General features: G+C 34.9%; 1 protein-coding gene across 50 annotated transcripts in view; it reads right to left on the reverse strand.

The window, feature by feature from the left end:
* PCM1 (pericentriolar material 1) overlaps positions 1-23,708 on the reverse strand; it is an 84,075-nt gene that overhangs the window by 58,002 nt on the left and 2,365 nt on the right. For 27 of the 50 annotated variants that reach the window (XM_043559734.1, XM_043559542.1, XM_043559517.1 and 24 more), the window contains 7 exons: positions 21,076-21,239; positions 13,359-13,476; positions 11,427-11,672; positions 10,147-10,416; positions 9,257-9,427; positions 8,955-9,071; positions 2,377-2,554 (listed from right to left, as the gene is read on the reverse strand). In XM_043559734.1, coding sequence (XP_043415669.1) covers positions 2,377-2,554; positions 8,955-9,071; positions 9,257-9,427; positions 10,147-10,416; positions 11,427-11,672; positions 13,359-13,454 — 1,078 coding nt within the window. In that variant the 5' untranslated portion in view covers positions 13,455-13,476; positions 21,076-21,239. Of the gene's footprint in view, positions 1-2,128; positions 2,219-2,376; positions 2,555-8,954; positions 9,072-9,256; positions 9,428-10,146; positions 10,417-11,426; positions 11,673-13,358; positions 13,477-21,075; positions 21,240-23,708 lie in introns of all 50 variants that reach the window. The other 23 variants (XM_043559578.1, XM_043559662.1, XM_043559584.1 and 20 more) reach the window with 3 other exon arrangements.

Genomic DNA, 23,708 nt, shown 5'->3' on the forward strand with positions numbered 1-23,708 from the left:
GTATAGTGGTTCATCTTTTTCTACTCCATCATTCAAGGAGAAACACTGCTACATCCCAATTAAGAATAGTGACTCAAAGGAGTAGGGAGAGGACAGGCCAATCAGATTGGGTTGGGGGACTGGCAGGGAAAGTGGTTAATCTGAAAAAGCACAGCTAATACAGTCAGGTCTCAATCCCTACCTTCCCAGACAGAATCAATGATCTAATACAGGACTGGCAAACATTTCATAAAGATTCAGATGGTACATATGTTAGGCTTTGTGGAAATACAGTTTTTGTCTCAACTACACAATTCTGCCACTGCAGGGAAAAAACAACCACAGACAATAAATACATAAATAGACACAGATATATTCCATGAAACTTTATTTTATAGAGTGGGTCAAATCCAGCTGGCCATAGCTTGCTGACCCGTGCGACAGAACAGGTAATTTACTGAAGTTGTTGCTTAGGACACAACTAACTGCAAGACCATGGTTCTTACCTTCCTATGGCAATATTCCTGAGGCAGTATTCAGATGATAATTTCGGTAACAGTCACTGTTCTACTACCAACCACTCCATGCTCATCCTCTCTAGCTCTAAAAGAGACACTGGCTATAAACTGTTTCTGTTCTAAAGGAAAATACTAGCTTTCTCAATGAGAAATTAGAATTTCAGGGTTAAATAGAATCCCAAGTATCTAGTGCAAACTCTATTTTGAAAACAATGAAATTACAGTATAGATAACTAACACACACTTAACTAACACATACCCACTAGTTCAGTAAAGAACAATTCTTTCCCATAACAATTACTTTGACTTGCTTACATACCAGAAGATTAAATATTACCATTCTCGTTTTTCATACAAGAAGCAATGTTTAAAAATTACTAAAATTATTTTTGAAATAGTATGTAAAAAAAGTTTACTCTTAAACTCCTGTTCATTCTACTCCTGGTGCCTGCCTCATAGTACACTTTAAAGAAAAAGAAATAAGTTCATATATTCAGAAAAAGACCCCTGACCTAGAATTCAAGAGATCTGATTTTACTAATATTCCATGTAAGTGTAAGCAAGTCACAAACTCTGTTAGAGCCACTTCTCTACAACATGAGCCTAAGAAATAAATGCTCTGGTGACTAACACACAATTTCGTGATAATTAAATGAGATGATGTGAATGTAACTATGTGAAATAACATAAGTATCACAGGCAAGTCTCTGAAATCTAAAACTTGAAAAATATTTAAACTATTTAGAACATTAGTCATTAGCCTTTAACTGGTATTAGTCATCATTTAAATATTGTTTTATTCTAAATTATCTATTTCCTAAAATATGAATGTAAAAGCTAATGATACTCTGAACTTTACAAGAGAAAAATGGGTTCAAAATGCATATTAATTATGATATACTACACTACATATATGATACACAATTATGTAATTATTACAAAGGAGTAAGTTACTTGCGAGTCATGATGTTCCTTATGAAAATGCAAAATTAAATTATGTATAACAGGGATCAGAGGGCTCAGCCACTGGGCTAGGTATGGATAGCAGCATAAAATGAGTAATAACAGGATGACTTCAGTGAAGACCTAACATAGAAGAGCCCACAGGAAATAAATTATTAGACTGGGATGACAGACTAGAAAATATCCCTTAGTTTTACTGAGTTTTAACAGGTAACAAGTGGTTTTCAACATAATGAGAAACTCAAGAGGTTTGAAGATTATGAAACAAACTATAAAATTAGACTCCACACTGAAGAATTCAACACAATTTCCACCTAAATGATAGACACATGGCTGTGACAGAAGGAAAAATGAAAAAAAACATTTCTGAGTCTCAGGAAGACTATACAAGATATAAATTCAGTAAAAAGGAACTAGTGCACACCACTGGGTATCTAACTGAAATAACAGAGCTACTGCTAACATCAGAAGCTAAAGAAGCTCTTCAGATTTATTCACTGCCTCACTTTTAGGGTTTTGACCTTTTAGGGTTTTGACCTTTCCTAGGGAGACAAGAAAAGTATGGCAATCCCAGGTGAATAAAGTACAACAGGTGGAAAAAAAAACAACCCATCAAGAGCCCTATTAGTGTGAGGTACAAAAACAGAACTGCAGCCTGTCCCTTTTACCTCTTGAGGGTGCTCTCTGATGAAAAGGAGAGCAGGCTGGCTGTGGGCCTGGTACAGTATGACGGCCAGGAGCTGTCCCTGCAGCCTTTTCTGCATAACCAGAGAAAGCACAGGACAGGGTAAGCTAAGCCTCGTATGTAGGTTTCTAGTCAACAATCAAGATCTGGTTATCTAATAACCAGCATCCACCTTGCAAGACCATTATTAACCGAGCCTTGCTTTTATCAACATGCTAGCCTGCAGCATACCAGAATCGTCCATCACAGCGATAGCTTGCTCGGCTTTGTGCTGCAGAGCGAGAAGAGCGGCCTGTCGTCCCTGCAGGGCTCGCAGCTGCTCCTGCTGCTGTAACATCCTTTTTAATAAGTCATGCTGTTTCTTCAAATTTTCTATCTCTTCCATAGGTTCCTGCTGAGGATCTCTGGCCTGGAAAATAAGATCAACAATACTTGTATCTGATTATTAAAATTCATGTTCCTGTTTCAACTACTAATGGCAAAGTACATACGTAGACGATAAATTAGTATTAAACACACAACCCTCGATACAGTTTTAGTAGACTTGAAGAAAAAGATTTAAGAAAAAAATGATGACACAGAGAGAGCCTGCTGTATTAAGAGTTAGGTAGTTAGGTAATTTCACAGTAAAAGAGCATAATCAATGGCTTAGCATGAAGAGAAATTAACCAAGGGGGAGAAAAAGGAGTACAAAAAAAGTTACAAAGAGCTGAACACACACACACACACACACACACACACACACACACACACGAGATCCAAGCCTTACAGAAAAGGAAGAACAAACAGATCATACCAGGTTAATTAATGCCCTAAAAAAAATATCCCTGCAGAAGATCAGGCTAAAAAACATTCTGCCTCACTTCTGGAAGTGACGTTAAAAAACACTAATAAAACAAAAACAAACCCACTATTTTCTAACTGAGGACAGAAATTTTAGAAACACATTTTTTATTTGATAATCAGACGTGAAAGGATTTAATTTACTTGCATCTCATTTTATAAGCATAAAAATAAGACAGAATACTTTGTATTTTGTATCAAAGATATCATTATGTTTTCTTTTAACATATGCTCATTTAGCAGAGTCTGAGAACATTAAATCCTTTGAAATTCCCCCCAAATGCTACCATTTTGCCTAAAAGTAGAGGAACAAGATTAAACAGGTGCCACTTATAAGAAATCACAAAATTTTTAAACATTAATCTTAAAACCACTGAAATGTAACCCAATAAGAAAAACTGAAAGTCAATTAAGCAAAGAGACCAATTTAAATACAACTTGGAAAAAAAAAAAAGCCAAATTACATATGAAATATATATATACCATATTGGTATTTTTCATTATTGATTTGTCTTTTTAAAAATCTTGTATTTTAAAAGTTTAATGATTTTACCTAATATTTACATAGAATATTTCTATTAGAAACATTTAGTCACTTTTAAACTTGCACTGCTACCAAATTTTGGTTGGAGTTATGTAGATTTTAAATGAATAATCCCCCCCCCACTACCAAAGTTATTAAGGAAAATAAAGTTCAATAATTTCATTTGAAAGTAAAAATGCACTGATCTGCTTTCTCTATGTGATTCCTGTATAAATTACAGAAACACAGATGGCTCCAGAGATTCCCTTCTGAGTGACATCCCTTATCAGTAACTATGCAAAACTCCCTTCTCTACCTCCCCGGGTAGAACTCATCAGTATTATGAATAACTTTTACACCGTGACTTGGCAAGCAATAAAACTAGTAAGTGAATAAATAAGAACATGGCTATGAATTAAATACTCTGAAGAAAATAGAATCAAATAAGTAAAAAGACTATGGTTGGAATATTTGATGTACGTATCAGAGAAGCCAGGACAGTGAGTGCTGTCTCTATCCTATATTGAGTGACCAGACTTCATGAACATGGAAAAGAAATAACCTCTCTTGGACAAATCAGTGCTTAAAGATTTTCTGTTGTCCTGAATTTCCTTTTTACACGAACTGTTTATTTAGTTCTCTCCCGACCTATACAAGTGGAGTTACGCTACTAACATTTACATTCATTCCTGTCATATACTGTGGTTTCTCTTCAGATCGTATAAATCTTTCACCTTTTACATTCATTCCTGTCAAAATTCATCTTACTTCTGGCTTATTTCAATTTGTGATCCTCTCATCCCTCAAAAATACTACTAAAGTATCTAAACTACTATATCTAAACTATTCACCCCTCAAGGTAACCTTAAAGCTATCTAAAGAGTTTACTAAATAACTAACATTCTGGGTTTTTCCCCTTTAAAAAGCAAACTTTTTAAAAGAACTTTAATCCTTGTTAGTCAGATTTATTTGCAAAATTCTGATACTAAAATTATAAAGAATCCTGAACTATTTATGAAAGTAAACACAATTACCTTCAGATTCTTCACTAATCCAAAATGATTTCCCAACAAGTTTTGAAATTAATAGAGTTTTAATACTGTTTAATAAGTTCTGCATCCATATAAATAATATTCAAACTAATACTCCGGAAATCTAAGCTGAAGGAAGCAGGTAGGAACCACGGTCAAACAATAAAGAAAGGGAAGATAAGAAAATGGAAATAAAAACACCTAGGGATTAGAACATGCCAAGCAGATGCCAAAAGAGAATCCAAAAGGGAAGCGAAGAATACATTCACTCTTCAAACACATATTTTTACTTAAACTTTTTGAGTCACCTTCAACAAGTACATTTTTAGTTTACAGATAAAAAAAAAAAATAATAACTTAGGCATGAATTCCAAAGTTGCCTACAGGTAACAGTTCAATTTCAGAAAATTCTTTCTTTCCTCTAGTCAACTGAAGTTCCTCTAATAATTCATGGGTCCAAATATATTTTTATAGCTGAAAAGTACTTCAGATAATATGTCTCCAAGTTTTCTCATGTGAAAGCCCAGAGAAGATAAAGCTGTGGTTTATCCAATATCACAGTTAGGGCAAGTCAGGTTCCTAAGTTCTAGGATAGCGTTTTCCACCCCATACTGTCTGCCCCCAAATTATGTGTTTAGATAGTTTTAAATACAAAAGTCTAAGGCACAGTGGTCAGAGGAAGCACAGTCTGGTTTGGGAGACAAAGTTAGCCTACATGAATTATACCTAGAAATGATGAAAACAATAGCAGAAAAGAAGTAGATAGTATTTTTAAAAGCGTATAAAGTCTCTAAAAGCTGATAGTACGCAGCAAAGAGAAGTATGGGCAAATAGTGAGACATGGGTCTTACAGAAGGCTTCTTTTTAAAAATTATGCAAAGTGTCATCATATCTGTAAAATATTCCATAAAATGGATACTGTCCTTGTAAGCAGCTGGAGAATATCAACCATTTCCTGTCCCACTGCAACTTACAATGATGCTTTAAGCTCTGAATTTCAGTTAAGAACTCCACTTTTTCCTACTCTTTTAAAAGAATATGACATCTTGTAAGGATGTTAAGTAGGAAGTGAAGGTGAGGTGGGGAGAACACAATTCTCCACAGCAGAGGAGAAACCAAGGCAGTTGGTGAGAATTAGGGTTTTTTTCTAAAAAAATATTATGAACAGAGTACTGATAGACCTACCGTAGGAAGGCCCTAAGTATCAAAAGATTAAAGAGAATCAAATTGGAATAAACTCCGACAGTTCAATAGAGAATAATATTCACATATAAGGACATTATTCAAAGGAACTAAAAACCAGAAAAATGGATTTTGAAAGTAAGTATTTTCTACTTCAGTTAAAAAAGAAAAACTGGCAGATAGCATGCTGTAACAACTATCAATTCCTAAGTTTTGTCACTACTCAGAAGACTTAAGAAAGGATTAAGTTCCAAAGAATATTTATTATGTCTCATACATTCTCTTCTCCAAAGGTATTAGTTTTAAAACTAATCAACTACTGGGGCACCTGGGTGGCTCAGTTGGTTGAGTGTCCAGGGCCATGATCCCAAGGTCAGGGGATCAAGCCCCACATTGAGCTCCATGCTGAGCGTGGAGCCTGCTTAAGATTCTCTCTCTCTCTGCCTCTCTCTCGCGCGCGCGCGCGCGCTCTGCCCCTCTCCCCCACGCATGTGCACTTGCTCTCTAAGAAAAATAAAAATTAAATAAAATCTTAAAAAAAATAATCAGCTACTTAATTTATTGTTATATTGGGGCATCTTCTGCTTAACATTTTATAGTTGAAGATCATCCCAGCTGATTTCAAACTAAATCCTCAGATTATTGTGGGAGCCAGGAAAAAATATAAAAAACAAAATCAACTGCCAAAATACAAGTTTTGTCATTTTAAACAACCAGAAAAAGAAAATGTGCATAAGAAAATAAAGACCAATCCTAGTTAATATAAGCTACTAATAAAACATAAGAAACTAGTCTAATCTATACATAATTACTAAAATAGTATTTTACTCTTGCCAAATGGAAACAAGATTTTATAAATGCTCTTTTATTGAAAGTTGTTTTACATGGAACTACACAAGCAGTTGTTTTCTTAAACCTTTCCTGAGCACCTTTTTGCAAATCATGGAAAATTAAAAGAACATTTAGAGCAAACACTGGCGGAAAAAAACAGCAAAAACATAGTAAGTCAACTTTTTTTGCTTTTTCAAACTATGAAGTATTTTTCTTAAAAAAAAAAAAAGGAATGGAAGAGGTTTCCAACAAGAAAAATATAAACCAAATAAAAAAAAGCAGTATAAAAATACTTCATTCTTAGAAAGACAGAAAAGTAATAGCTTATTCCATTTTCTTTTTCTTTAATGATTATAAGAATTAAAACTTAAAAGCACTATGTTCATCATGAATACAAATACCAGAAACAGAAACTAATGGTTAAGGTTTAAGAATGTTCTATCCTGAGTTCTCAAAGGCAAAAAAAAAAAAAAAAGAAAAAGAAAAAGAAAAAGGATTAAGTTTCAAGTCCTTTGTTAACACAAATTAAATACAGCTGCCACATATAATCCATGGAGAGGAGTAGAAGAAAACAGAAAAGAATAAAAACACTAAGGAACAACACTTTATCAAAGCAAATTACAGTATAATTAGCCATGTTAAGAACTTACATATTTAAGAGTAATAGCAACAAGAGAAAAGCAAATAAGGAAGAGGAAATGTGAACAAAAGAGGTGCTCATTTAGAGACTTCCCAAATTAATATTGTGAAATATACCTTTGAGGGAAATCCACGTTTTCGGCTATATTTCCTATCAGGCCTCAGTTCCCTGTCATTCTGAGGAGGTCTGTCACCTTTCCCTTTTGGACTTGTGGTAACGTCTGAAACCTGTTCTTGTGAAGCTGAATTCCCTAGTTTGTCCTCAATGCACGGCCGAATTCTCAGACTAAAAGATGCCTCCTTTATTAAATAGTGTAGCATATTAATTTCTTAACACAAACTCCTGTTTAACATACAAGCCAGCCTTGTCAATAAATACAAAAAATTTACCAGTCCATCTCTTTAAAAATCAACCCACCCTCCCCCAAGTGGCATAAACTTAGACTTCCAAATTTCTGCAGACTAGACTAATGCTTACTGTAATCAAGTGAATATCATATTCTAGGCAATTTCCCAACTATACAACAACTAAAGCACATTTTAACATTTATTCTGCTGTTATTAAGCAACTTTCATGTCATTTTATGTTTATGAAAGAATTCTCATCAGTGAACATTACATATGCATATACAAATTAGAATAATCAATTATACCATCTCCTACTCCTCCCCAAGAGAATTCCTTTACCCACATTCCCCAACTCTTCCATTTCTGCTGAAATGAAATGTGAGGAAAAAATCATTCCTAGCACCTCTGTAAACAGAAAAACAATTTTCCCACAGCACAATCTATTTTCAACAACTGTTTGGATCAAGCCCCCTGAGTATTTCCTGGTGAAAATACTGTAGGGAAAAAAATTCAAATTTCCTCTTCAAATTAGGAAGGGCAGGGAAGAGAAAGGAGGCAGTAAGAAATTATGCAGGTGATACTAACAGGAAACAAACCCTCAAATTCCTCATGCTGAATGGTATTTTGGAACATATCTCAGAAACAAAAGATAGACACACATGGTTATCCTTTCATAAGAAAAGCTTTACTTGTAATAGGTTTTCAAATTTACTAATGCATGGTGATAGGTCTGCCTGTTAAAATTAAAATGCTTAAAAGCAGGTTCCAAAGCCCACTACCTTTTATAAACTAAGCTCATTTTACAAAGTTTTCCTCCAAGTTCTGCAAATTCCTGATTATTTTTTCAAAAAACAGTATTCTGATAAATTTCATTTTGCAGAGTTACAAGAATAAATCATAATGTAAATGCTACTGTATCCCATTTCATTTCAGTGTTTCAGTCATCTAGTTTTACTACAGTTCAAAAACTATCCTAGGAATGAAAAATCCTAGCAGCCTTCAAATGAGTCCTCAATGGCAAAAGAACTTGGAGACTTTTCCAACAGACAATATACTTTGTAATGGTACTTTGTACTTCCAGCTCCTTTATTCACGATGAATTTTAACTTTCCCAATGCATCTTAAAGTGAGTAAAGCTGTGCTTAATGAAACCTATAGAAAAACCATGTTTCTGCAAGCTGATCAGAAATTACTAGATTTTCAAATCATCCATTAAAACATTTAATCTTAGTAAGAAAAACTTTTATATTTACAGGTTTAAAAAGAATATATACAGCATTAACAACTTGAGAGTTTCTTCCCTGAAATATACTTTTCATTAAGGAATGCCTATGAAAAATATCATCTTGAAAAATGGGGGAAAAGCTTAAATCTTCATTTCCAGCACTTTTAATTACCAAAAAGCCGCTTACCGTGGTATCTGAAGCCTCAGACTGCACATCTATGTTTAGCGATGTGCTCTCAGCTACAGAACCAGATCCCACAGCTGAATCTATAGTCCGAACATCCTCCTCCTCATTTTCTCTAGCCTGAAATATTTTAGTGGTATAAATCATACAACTATTAAAAAGGGCAATAAAATGTTATAACGGATGGCATGATTTTTTGAAAACATATTAACTCCTCTGGGGTAGAGTCAGAATGCCATCAGCATATGTACACTAACATACCACAAAAATAACTCAATACGTTATTTAAAAGGTACAAAACTTACAAGGATTTTTTGGAGAAATTTCATATATGACTTTTCTTGTTCTTTAAGGTGATCTATTAGATGAGTAAGGCGCTCAACATTAGCAGATCTTTCATTTTTCTCTACAAGATCTTCCCGCATGGAACTAGCTTTAGTAATATAATCACGAATCTGAACAAGCCTGCTTACAATCTGCAGGGAAAACATTTGGAGGTAAAAAATAAACAAATAAAATAAACAAAAAGGCATGAAAATAAACAGTATGTAAAACTGACCATAAATTATTCCACACCAACAATTCTACACATTTCTTATTTCAAATACAATAACCAAAGATACTTCTAGCTTTATCATTTGAATTCATACATGCAAAAGATCTGAATCAAATTTAGAATTTAATCAAAACATAACTGGCAATACTAACAACTCTAATTATTGGGAATTAAAGATTTTCAAAATTTGTTTTCATTTACATTACTTGAAAAAATTTACTTCCAGAACTGGATGGCTTTAAACCATTACTAACGTAAATTTTTTCTAACGTTTATATAATATTTCCTTAGCAGTATTCTAAATACTTCTGAAAGTAGTTTTCAAAAGAAATATATCACCATTTAAAAAAATTCTTACTATCATCTATTAATCACATTGTTTCAAACTCCCCTTTACCAAAATTTGGCAACACAGCCTCTGGTGGATAAACAGAAGCCCTAATTTACCTAGATATGGCACTTCTACAATCATTATGGGTAAAAAGAAGTTTACACTAAATTGAATAAATCTGAAAGATTAATGAGGAGAATCACACAAGTACCCAACTAAAATTCCTATGTGCATAACTCAGTAAAACTGAATCTTACTATTTCTACTTTGAAGTTCATGAAAACAAAGCAAAAGAAACATTTTACCACCTGGCTGCTCTCCATTGCAGGCTCTCCTCTTCCATCTTCTTCAGAGACTTGACAGTTTTGCAAAAGGTCATTACTTAAAGCGGAGGCAAACAACTCTTTACATTGTGCTGATCCAATCACTTCTCTCTTTGGAGGACTTACAGCAGCCTCTTTACTCTTGTTAGTATTAATCTGCATCGGCAAAAAGTTGAAGGGCTTTCGGTTTTCACCAAGCTGACGTTTGTTGTTGGCAGCTGTTGCTCTACCTTGAGAATCACTTCCAATGCTTCTCTACGTATGAAAAAGAAAACAAACCCCACAAACGTTAATTTTTCAATAAAATTTTTTTTCAAAAAACTCCAATGTTCTTAGTCAATTTCACCATCAGCTATTGATTCAGGAAGTATAGTTAAATATACTACTTTTGTACTAAGACACAGAAGAGATTCAAATCTACAAAATTCTTTTACTAAAATATCAAAATTTGATTAACTTGTCTTATTCCTCATTTTCTCAGACATAATTCAACTGATGAATATGAGCAGGATTAGTCTAGATGAAGTACTAGGACCACACACCATATTTATAACTCACATTGCTAATCAAACTTATTCACAGATTTTGTATGGGCTTTGGACCCAATGACTAAATCTTAATATAAACATCACCACAAAGATATGTTTAGATGAAGCACTGTCTGAAAAAGTACTCAGCTCAGTGCCTGCTAAATAGCAAATGTTCAAAAATTAGTATATAGATGACTAAATGATATGGGATCACCACCACCATCAACCCAGACTTGAATGTACCTTTATGTGTATTTGGTAAACTGTTGGTTTCTCTAAAGTACAGATGTGACCATAAAATGTTTGTCAAGAGTTCATTATCATTTCCATTTGCTTTTAGCTCCAAATTTCATTTCAGTAATTATAAGACCAACTACAGCTTTATTTTAAATTTGAGGTAATGTAGAACATTCCCTTATGCAGTGATAAATTGGATCTTCCCTTTTGCCATCTTATTCAGTTACTAACATGCAAAATTTAGTTCCAGAATGAAATTATTCACATTAGTCACAGAGTATACATAATAAAGTCACAAAAGACTTGTCCTTAGCAAGTTTAGAAATAAAGTCTTTGTTGCCCTCCAAAGAACCTAATACCAACACCACTAATTAAAATTCTTTCCATATACACAGAAACTAAGAAAAAAGAAACCGTTCACTTCTGACTCTTAAGCTATTTAACTCATTCTAAAAATTTCTCATCATTATAACTGGATTTTTAAAATAATTCACAAACCTGATCTAAATCACTGAAGTTTATCCGCTGTTTGAGTTTCTCTAGTTCTGCCTGCTCTGGAACAGACATCTGAGTCACATATCTACTATGTGGAAACGTATGTGGAGTCTTTGTTCTTCGCCTTCCAACTCCTGGTGATGACTCCGGAGAAATATCATTAGTTACCCTTTTATCACTTTCTACACCAAACTTTTTCTTATTCTTTTCTGATGATCTATTTGCTTTCTTCTGTTGGCCACCCCAATCCTTTAAAAAAGTAAAGGCAAAAGTTAATCTGGCCTCTATCAAACCAGGAAATTAATCTGATATGCTTAAAAAATTGGGGTCAGTCTTAAAGTTAAAAATGACAAAACATTTTTCACATAAACATACAGACTTAAGAGACCTTATTTATTTCTACTAATGCATTTTCTATTACATCTAGCCTAAGTTTCACAGATGGTCCTTCAGAAAAGAGATCACTTTCCTATCATAGATCTTTAACAAACATAAATCCCCAAACTCTAGTCAGTCTGGATACTTTCAAAACCATTTTTAAAAACTGGTTCCCTACTATTTATAAATTGGATAGTATAATAAATTATAGATACCTTTACTGACCTCCTTTAAAATCAATGTGTATGATGAGAAAACAGATCTGGAATCCACCTGGATTCTAAAGTAATTATTGTTGGGGCACCTGAGTGGCTCAGTCAGCTAAGCATCCAACTTACGATGTCGCCCCAGGTCATGATCTCACGGTTCGTGAATTCGAGCCCCGCATCGGGCTCCATGCTAACAGCACAGAACCTGCTTGGGATTCTCTCTCTCCTTCTCTTTCTGCCCCTCCCCTGTTTGCAAGCTCTCTCCCTCTCTCAAAATGAATACATAAACTTACAAATAAATAAGTAATTACCATTATCTGAAGAAAAGCTCCACTGTATGACCCTAAGCAATTTAACTTCCCATAGTCTCGGTTTCCTAATTTCTAAAATAGCGTCACCTTTAATACATGATTAAAAACAACATTCATAAAACATCTAGCACAGTGGCTAGCATATAGTAAGCAATAAACGTAACTACTGTTATGTTTTACAGGCAACAATGCACTACATGATAAGGCCTGACGTGAAATGACAAACATGATTCATATTTTAATGGGAAAACATTTTTATTTACTTAGTTATACCAACATAACCTAAGTCATTCAACAAAAAGGTCTATAAATTCCTACCTTAGCCATACTGGAAGAACTGTCTAGTTTTACTACGGTAAACCCTTACGGGATATTCTCCTCATTTATAACACAACTCCCTTCTCTATGAACTGTCTCTCCACCCCAATCAATCCATGTGTGGGTGTTCTTGCCAACCTGTTGTTCTACTTACCCTACCCCTTCCTGGCCACAGATGACTGGAAAAGAGATGTATATCTAATCCAAATTGGGATGATCATACTTTAAAAATTTCAAATTGGAACTAAAAGATAACTAGTCAGTATATAATTGTAGCCATAAATGAAACTTTTGAATGAAGGGGCAACCACAGTACACATGAACCACAGAAGAGAGAAAAACCGGTCTGCGAAAAGAAAGTTGTGTTAAACAAAGGAATTCAGAAGCAAATAGTCAGGGTAGTGAAAAAGCAATTCTTGACAACTTTCTAGTTCCTTTTTCTAGTCTCTTCCTAAAACCCAGCTATAGACCTCTAATTTTTTTAACTGGTTTTCCATAGAACATCTTTAAAACCTTATAATAAATTAATATCTGTTAACTATAAACAAAAACGTCTTCAACTAATATAACAAATAGCCCAGGGTCATTTAATGTCTTGGCCAGCAAGACAAAACTGTGTTTACAAAGAGTCTCAGTGAGTTTGATTTGGCTAAGGCAGGGGAAAGCTGAATTTTAACACTGGTAGTTAACGACACACCACTGATCAGAAGTTATCATACCATATTGTTAAGTCGGTCATCAACACCTTCAGTGCTCCAGTTTGCTATCTCCTGATCATTCATGCCTTCTTCAAAAGGACCTCCTCCTGTAGCCATCCTAGCTTTACCAATTAATTTTCTGCAAAACAAGTGAAAACTAATATTTTTAACACATAAAAACAAACTCTAACTTTTAAATCATCCCATGAGGTTAAGTGACATAAAAGATCTCAGAAAAATTGATTTAATGAAATAGAAAGAGGTACTGTCAGCCACGTACCATAAACAAATTGATTTAGCTGCCAGACACCTATTACAATTTACATGAGTTAAGTAGCTGTAGTGATGGGAAGGGGAAGGAAAACTTCAAAATATGCACCATGTGTCCTGGCCTGCATGCTTTCAGGCTACTTTAATTAACTAATTGAACACAGTCTTACAAAATAGAGCAATGAGGTAGGAAAAAGTTACTAAGGGCTAGAACCAAAACTGCTTGTAGAAAAAAAAAAACAAAACAAAAAACTAGGGGCGCCTGGGTGGCTCAAGTCAGTTAAGGATCTGACTTTGGTTCAGGTCATGATCTTACGGTTCATAGGTTTGAGTCCGGCATCGGGTTCTGTGCTGACAGCTCAGAGCCTGGAACCTGCTTCAGATTCTGTGTCTCCCTCTCTCTGCCCCTCCCCCACTCGTGCTCTCTTTCAAAAATAAACAGAATAAATGTTTGCTCAAATCCTTTACTCCTTTAAAAAAAAAAAAAAAGAAAGAAAGAAAGAAAAGAAAAAAAAACTAATACTCCCAAAGACCTGGGTATTGGGTTTGTGTTAAAGTTTCAAAGAGGTTAGAAGTGCTCTGCATGAAACGTGGAGAAAGGTTTGTTTTTAATAGAAATGTAGTGGTAAGCAAGATAAAGAAAGGGCAGGGAGAGAAGAAGGCCAAGGTGGGTGAATGGCCAATAAAAGCTAAGAATACAGTGGCTTAAAACATTTAAGAGTGATGCCAATTGCTTTACTTCAAATTTTATTTCTGCTACCTTGGTTCCCCCTAAATCTTGAATACTCTACCAAAGTCAAATTTTCCCCACTTAAAAAAAAAAAAAAAAATGAGGATTATGTGACTATCAAGGAAGGTACTGAATTTCATGCCTGGGTCAAAGAGATGAGAAACAAAAAGAACAATGGTGGAAGCAGACATTCAGAAGCAGAGATGAATCAGGAGAAAACAAGATTTCTACATAACCTTGTGAAGGACTCTGGCTTTCCACCAAGTGTGGAATTTGCAGGTTGGAGAAGGACTGAGTAAAAGAGATGGGCAGATAACTTTACTTAGAATTCAAGGGGCAGAGAAAGGCATTAAACAGTAGGGTTATATTAGGTTTCTCACTTTACAAATAATAACAGTAACATTCAAAGGAGTTAGATAATTTCACCAAGGTCACTCAGCTAAAAATGTCAAAAAGGAATACAAATCCAAGCTACATTGACTGTAAGATCCTAACTTATCCCATCCACTAGAGCAAAATATTAAAAGGATTATCATCCATGAGAAGTAGGAATTATATCGTAGATGTTTTATTGCTAGAGTATCTACTACAATAATATATTAACAGATTACAGAGAGGTTAAATTTTAGCATCTCAAAAACGTAGTGATAAAATTCAAACACTTAATTCGGAAAAATCTTAAAAAGTACAAATACAAGGGTGCCTGGGTAGCTCAGTCAATTAAGCATCCGACTTCAGATTAGGTCATGATCTCACAGCTTGGGAGTTTGAGCCCTTTGGGCTCTGTGCTGACAGCTCAGAGCCTTGAGCCTACTTCAGATTCTGTGTCTCCCTCTTTCTTTGCCCCTCCTCCACTGATGCTCTCTCTCTCTCTCTCTCTCTCAAAAATAAACATTAAAAAAATTTTTTTAAATAGAGTGACACTTTCTTATAGTTGTATATATTATACTGTTTGTGGGTTTTTTCAATGAGCATATATTACATTAATAATTTTCTTCCTTTTTTTTTTGTAATTTTTTAATGTTTTATTTTTATTTATTTTGAGAGAGAGAGAGAGAGAGGAAGTATGAGTCAGGGAGGGACAGAGAGAGAGGGAAAGAGACTCCCAAGCAGGTTCCACACTATTAGGGTAGAGCCTGATGCAAAGCTCAATCCCACAAATCATGAGATCATGACCTAAGCCAAAATTGAGATTCGGACACTTAACCAACTTAACCAATTATTAAAGTAGGCGTCCTACTTTAATAATTATCTGAGGTGAAACAAGTATATGTTAAGCCAACAGCCAACAATATTAAAATAAAACATAAAGGACATCCCTATAAAACACAAGAATGACACATATCAGTTATTTAACATTGTTTTCAAAGTTCTACAAAGTGGAAAAATATGAGGGGCGCCTGGATAGCTCAGTCGGTTAAGCGTCCAACTCTTGATTTCAGCTCAAGTCATGACCTCAAGGCGTCAGGCTATATGCTGACAGCGAGGAACGTGCTTAAGATTCTCTCTCCCTCTCTGCCCCTACTCAGCTCATGTGTGCACATGTGCATGCTCTCTCAAAAATAAACGGTAAAAAAAAAAAAAGGAAAAATATGAAACAGAAATATTAACACTGAAAACAGAAAAGGTAGTGTTCTTAAAAATATGTATTAGAAAACCTAGAGAAGTTCAAAATATCACCAACAATCACAGAGAAAATATCCTGGAGAAAAATGATGCCACTGATTAACAGTGAGCAAAAAGAAAACACCTAGGACTAAATGTAATTTCACCCTATGTAAAGAAGCACCAGTAAACTCTGTAAGACAATAGAAAATTTAGTTAAGTACAAAAACAAACTATCTTCCCTAATGGGAAGACAAGTATTATAAACATCTCATTTTTTTAAAAAATATAGGCTTAATGAACTCCCAATGGGATTCTTCTTGGAATTTGACAAAACAAATATCTGAAAAATAAAAGTAGCAATAGAAGTTGGGAGAGCAGAAAACTAGCCCCAAGAGATATTCAATCATATTGAGTGCCTATGAGTAAATTAGTATCAGCACCCCCCACCAAAATGCTGAAAAATACTCAATTAGAAAAATGTAATGAGGAAAATTAATTATAGCTAACATCCATTTTGCTTACTATATGGTAAGCACCATGCTAAGTATTTTATGAGCATTTTATCATTTAATCCTCATAAAAATACTACAATGTAAGATGATGTAGGATTTTCCAATTGATGGGACAATCTGCTAATACTTTTGATAAACATAGAGATTTAACAGCATTTCTTAACCAGGATTCTTCATCTCAAACACAAAACACAGAAAAATGATTTAAGTGACAATTCTCAATTCTCCCAAGGCTGGTACCTACCCAGTACCAGTCCAGACACAGAAGAAAAATAAATTCTCAGTAAACAATGGATGCCTTAGAGTTTAATTCTCTTACAAGTGAAAAAGGCTGCCTTATACCATAACACCAAGGCAGTATCTAAGTAGATTAAATATAGAGCAGGAAGATAAAAATCAGACAGATAGACAAGCAAGAAAACAGGATGGGCTTTAAAAACTGAGTTCTTACAAATATGGACTGCAGAAATAAAAAGGATTTTATTCACATAAAAGTAAATCCTAAATTTACACAGAATAAGTAGTAACTGACAAATTGGGGAAAAAATCTGAAAGAAGTATGAAATAAAATCAGTATCTTTACTATACAAAGAATTTATGGGGGAAAAAAACAAAATAAAAACATTAAATAAAAAACTCCAAGAAAAACAAGTATAAACAGGCAATTTAAAAAGTCAGTAAACATAAAATGATAAAAATATTAATAATAAAGTCCAGCTGCAAATTAAAATAAGGGACTATTAAATTTGCTATAATATACGTATTTCCTTTGCTGTAAACTTCCAGCAAAGGGAAACTGGAATGCTCAGTCACTATGGTGACAGCGTAAACTGGCACAACCTTTCTGGCAAGCATTTTGGCAATACTATATCAAGAACTAAAACCGAGTTTTGACCCTGTAATTCTATCTCTCCACAGCTAATATAAGAAAACAAACTTAAATGTGGGGGGAGGGAGACTATAATGCAGGAATCGCTCATTATGCTATAATTGTGATAAAACTGAAAACTAAATGCTAAACAACAAGCTGGATGCTACTGGGCAAAAGTAGCCTTCAACCATGTAATTATGAAGGCTGAAAGATATTGCCTGTGTTTATAACATCATAGAGTAAAGAAGAGGAAAACAAGCAATATGCAAAAACTGCCTATAGATTTTAAAAGACTAAGGATACATACTAAAGTGCTTGCATGAAAGCAACTGTTGGGTGTGGGGGCAAGAATGTAATCATTTTTGCTCTCCTCTCATATATTTTCAGCAATACTTTATATTGTTTTTTATACTAGAAATTTATTTAAGAACTTTACAAAATAACTGATACCCATAGAGAGGTATGTTCAGTGAACTGACAATAAAATGAAACATTCCGCAACTGCTTTTTTCTAAATGTACCAATTTATAACATTAAAGAATAAGAGCTCCAAAAACTACATATGCAGTAGAGATAATACCACCTTTAAAAATACAAGAACTTTAAAATTTAAATTACAATGGAAAGTTACTAAGGCTTTTAAGTAAAAACTCTTACATATCAATGTTTTCCTAAAATAGTGTATGCTGTGCTATTAGTAGAGTAATAAAGTTTATTTAAAGATAAATTAAAAATATATCTGGAAAGACAATATTCTACATTTTATTTTTGCATTATGATGAACTTCCCCTAAAATGAAAAACTTCTTCTAAGGATCTATTTATAGGCTAAATGACTTTGAACACTAAAGCTTCTAAAACAATTTAAAAACCATACATTAAAATCAGTTTGGGAAAAGTAGGTCAAATACTCTCTAAATCTTTTAAAACACCATTTACCAAATAAAGTCCATTAAATTTACAGAATAAACAACTTTGTCTACAGTTATGAGATAAAAACTCATGAGGAAAGAATATTTAATAACTTAATGATTCCAAGTGTACGTAAAAGGCACACTCCTATACAAGTATTACTATGAAGCTAAAGAAACAATTGCATGTAGATCAATTCTCAATATATTAACAGCTGATTTATCTAAGATGGTATCTCCCGCTATAAAATGTACAAAGTTGCAGGCAAGTATTTTCCTTCCTGCTAACCTCTCTAACCACATCAAAGTCATTTCTAGAAATAGATGCCTGCCTTCTAAATTTTGTTCTGTAGATACATTAGGGTTTTTATATAGTTTTTATTATTTTAAAGTATGAAATGGAAAGACTTCTAATCATCAAAATACTAGGTATGAAGACAAGACCAATTCAAGTAAGCTTCCAACGGCAGAATCAATAATAGGACTTCGTGACTACTATGATGTGGAACATGAAGCAGTGAAAAAGCTGTCAGAGACTGAGTCCTAGGTTTCTAGTTTGAACAACTGGGTGTATGAGGATACGTTTACAGCAACTAGAGAAAGGACAGGTTTTTGTTGAGAGAAGATGATAAATTCAGTTTTAGCAGTGCTGGGTTTGAGAAGAAATCTAGGCTGGAGACAGACTTGCAAGGCATCTAGTCAGAAAAATACTTGAAGTGGAACAGGAGGCTTGGGGAGAGGATGAAAAGGAAGACACTTAAGACGGAGACTGTAGGGACACTGATATTTAAGAGACAGGGAGGAAAAGAACACTAAAAAGGTACAAAAAAACAGGAGGAAAACGAGCATGTGTTAGAAAAGGGGAAAGTGTGAGGCGCCTGGGTGGCGCAGTCGGTTGGGCATCCGACTTCAGCCAGGTCACGATCTCGCGGTCCGTGAGTTCGAGCCCCGCGTCAGGCTCTGGGCTGATGGCTCGGAGCCTGGGGCCTATTTCCAATTCTGTGTCTCCCTCTCTCTCAGCCCCTCCCCCGTTCATGCTCTGTCTCTCTCTGTCCCAAAAATAAATAAACGAAAAAAAAAAAAAAAAAAGAAAAGGGGAAAGTGTATAAAGAAGGAGAGTACTGGTAAGAATGCCAAATATTTGTCACGTTAAAAAAGTACTGAGAAGTGTCCACTTGGATTTAGCAACAAGGAGGTTACTGAAGACCTTAGAATGAGCAATTACAGCAGGGTGGTGAGGGTCAATCCCATAAATGGAATGCATCTATTGATGGGAAGGGACAAGGATAAAAGAGGTCATTAGGTAATTTTTTTCAAAGAAATCAGTCTATGAAGGGAAGCAGGCAGAGATGGGCATGAAGACAGTTTTGTTAAAAGCATGTTTAAAATTTGTTGGGCAAGAACTAGTAGAGGAACATATTGAAGATGCAGAAAAGAAAGGACATAGTGGGTGGTCTCTGAAAAAGCAGGAGCAACTGGGACCCCAGGTGTAAGAAAAATGATTAGCTTAAGATAGGCAGAAAACACCTCTTTTACTGAAACCAGAGGAAAGGAGGGAAAGAAGAAAGTAGACAGAGGCTGGTTAGCAGATCTGTTCATAGGAAGAGGAGGGCATCTGTAAGAGATGTGAAGTAGAAAGGACTGAGCCTTAAATGTCAGGGTGAGAGGCAGGGTCTGAGAGATTTCAGAAGAATAAAGGAGAATGACTGTGGGCAGCACTAAGGATTCAGGTGAGAGCAGGCAACATTCACTGAGAGCACCTATCTGCAGTGTGAATGTTTCCCAGCTGTGCTCATCAGCCTTGGCCAAAATACTCCACTGAATCCATCCAAGGTAGGACTTTGCCAGGCAGATTTCATAGAAAGACAATAAAACAGAAAATGTGAAGAAGCCACTGGAAAACAATCAGTGCAAGGGATGGATGATGGTATGGGAAAAAGGGGGATAAAAGTAAAATTCTTCTACTTTAAAAAAAAATTTTTTTTTTAATGTTAACTTATTTTTGAGACAGAGACACAGAGAGACAGGGTCAGAGAGAGAGGGAGACACCGAATCCAAAGCAGGCTCCAGGCTCTGAGCTGTCAGCACAGAGCACCACACGGGGCTCGAACTCACAAACGGAAAGATCAGACCTGAGCCGAAGTGGGATGCTTGACCAACTGAGCCACCGAGGTGCCCCTTTAATATTTAAAAAAAAAAAAAAATTTTTTTTAGTAAAATTCTTCTACTTTAAACAAGCACTTCCACCCATCCTATGACCTACTAAACTAAGTTGCAACGAATAAATTTCATTTAGTTATTTTTTGACATTTTGGTTATTTTTGCTAAGGTATCATTTGGACTATTTAGAGCTTTTTTGGCTCCCTTATCTTGCAAAGATATGAAATGCAAAAATACTATGGCAATTCATAAACTTTCAGTGACTGATCTTTCTGAAGAAAATTCTGTTGCAAGATTCTTAACTATACAAAATTATTTATATATACATATATATAATTACAGTATTAGTTACCACATAAATACCTATGACTGACCTAAGGTTAACCTTTGAAATAAGAATATAAAGAAGAAATTAATCAGCTGAAGAAAAAAAATTATTTTTCTAAAATCTTCAAATTCAGATATCATCTCTGACATAGCATTAAGTCACTCCTAACCATCTCTGGAAATACCTTCTTGAAAACTGTAATTATTTTAGAAATATAGGAAGTACAGTTTTTTTCTAAATATTTACTTGGGAGTCACAAAATAACCAAAAGTGGTACTTTATATATTTGTACAAGTTTTTCTAAAGGTTGCATTATTTGGGGTGTTTCTTTTACTAATTATAAAAATACCTGGTACACTGTTCTGAAAGTCTTCATACAGTGTCCAATTGTACTAAGCACTTTTAATGGAAACGGAGAAGAAAATGCTTAAGTATTTGGTATTATGTGTTGTTTAATCAGTTTCATTTGAGGAATTTCTCAATTTCTTCTCCATACTTAAGATGGTCAAGTACCTAAAAAAAAAAAAAAAAAAAAAAAAATCACACAGGATCTTTTCCACAGCACTTTCAATTTGAGATTTTCTTAAAATTTCCATAATTTTCTAGAATTTAAATTATCTTCTGTAATTACCCTCTTCAAATTAAAAAAAAAACTTAATTACACCTCACTATGTACTAGGTATTGCATCAAGTCTATTTTATGGTATAGTTGTTCTGCACAGAACATTTCACATCAACAAAATATACCCTTGCTCAGAGAACTGAGAACAGAGGTCAGTTAAATTCTGCTTGCTAAATCCTCTCCCTCCCTACAATTTATACTCAAAATCTATCACTTCCTTGTCATGGATTACATATAACACCCAAATAATCTGTAGGCCCTGCTACCACCATCAACCTGCAATCTCAGTCTTCACTGCCAACTCCACATTCACTGGTAACAGCTTTCTGTCATCCCTTTCCACTGGACCATTACAAACAAACTCCCTACATCTTCCCTTTCTTCCCAAATAGTCCTACTTCTTCTGCTTCAACAAAATCCCAAGTCCCTCTAAAAGGACTATTTCCTTAGAAATCTTTTCTAAAAGGAGTACTACTCTTCCTGGTCTTCCAGACTCATGAGGAAAGGATCACATTTGCAAACCATTCTTATTTAGTGCTTAACCTTCCTCTTTTGAACAAATTAGTCATGAAAAATATCACTCTCCCATACTTGGACACCACTTCCTATTGTCCTCCTCAAGACAATCTTGCACTTTTCTTGGTAACAAGTGGCTCATGGTTTCACTCTCCACCTCATTTCCTGCTTTCGTGATTTTTCTAAGACTGTGGCTTGAGACCCAACGTCCATCTCATCTTCTCTATTCCAATGCCTTTTTCACTCTGGACTGATAATTTGTTCAAGATCCTCAAGTTCTGAAATCCCTCCTTCTGATCCTGAATCCTTGCATTCTACTTCTCTCACTTGCCCGTTCCTGCAGAACCCACTCTTAACCCTGCTGCAAACGTCTAGTCCCTTGGTCATTCTTCTAAGAATCCATTAACTTCTTGCTTCCTTACTCAACCCCAAACACAAACCCAAGTAACCCATTCCAAAAATGCCTTGCAAGGATCTTTGACTTCCTCACCTACTTGCTCATTCTATCAATTAGTGATAAAACCCAGTACCTGCTCTCTTTGTTTCTACTCATAAACTGTCTGACAGCAGGGAAAGTTATAAAATGGCTCTGGCTATGTCCACTATTAAGATACCCCATATTACACTATACAAACACAAATGCACACTTTCAAAATGTAGGCTTACTCCATGAAATAAGGTACTTCGTCTGTTTCTCACTGCCATATCTCCGGTACTTTACTGTCATTAAGTCACACACTGTAGGCATTCAATTCAATTTGTAAGATGAATGTATTGCTATGTACTCTGTTGGCTTCTTAACGAATTCCCTAGTGCGATTATTCTAAATACTTTTCCTATTTTTCCCAAGTGTCAAATACACTTGTCTCCTTTACAAATGGCCCAATCCTCTAATGAGGAAACCAAAGGTCTTCTAACATGAGTTAACACAATTGCCCTACATTTTTATTCCATCTTATCCATCTTCCCTAACATGTTAAAAAGAAAACTGTCTTATAACTGGTTTTATAGTTCTTTTTATTTACTAAATGCCTACTGTATCACTCTAGTGTTAAAGAATACACACTCACGGGACACCTGGGGTGGCTCAGTCGGTTGAGTGTCCGACTTTGGCTCAGGTCATGATCTCGAGGCTCATGGGTTCAAGCCCCGCATCCAGCTCTGAGATGACAGCCCAGAGCCCGGAGCCTGCTTCAGATTCTGTGTCTCCCTCTCTCTCTGCCCCTTCCCTGCTTGTCCTCTGTCTCTCTCTCTCTGTCTCTCTCAAAAAAAAAATTACAATTTTTTTTTAATTAAAAAAAAGAAATGCACACTCACATTTGACCTTTCCTGAGTTCAATTTTTCTTGTCCTATTAGTCTCCCAATTAACAAAAATACTGAGAATACTAATAAAGATACAAGTCAACTGCCAATCTGTATTTTCTCACTATAGTTGGTTTAGATCATAAGAGAGCTAAGGACGTATCTGCTTTCCTGGAAAGCAAGGATATATTCTATTTTGAAAATGGGTTGTCTTACAATTTCAACAATGGAATTAAATTCAGACTCTGACATTTTTCTTAAAGGGGCAATTATTTCTAAAATGCTTTTTAAGAAAAATTTCTTCTGACCCTCATCCTTTAGTCATTTAATTTCTAAACTGTCCTTAGGAAACAATTACTTAACTTTTCCTAAGTGAACTTTCATTGACTTTTTTTTTTTTTTTTTGCTGGTCAGAGAATATCTTTAAATAACCAGCATCTGACAATGCACTGAGCATAGAAACTAACATTTAAAGTACTTTTAGACCCCTAAAAAAAAAAAAAAAGCAAAACTTCAGTCAAGAGTAAATATCACAAGCCTA

The sequence above is a fragment of the Prionailurus bengalensis genome, chromosome B1 (assembly GCF_016509475.1).
Source record: "Prionailurus bengalensis isolate Pbe53 chromosome B1, Fcat_Pben_1.1_paternal_pri, whole genome shotgun sequence".
Taxonomy (NCBI): Eukaryota; Metazoa; Chordata; class Mammalia; order Carnivora; family Felidae; genus Prionailurus; species Prionailurus bengalensis.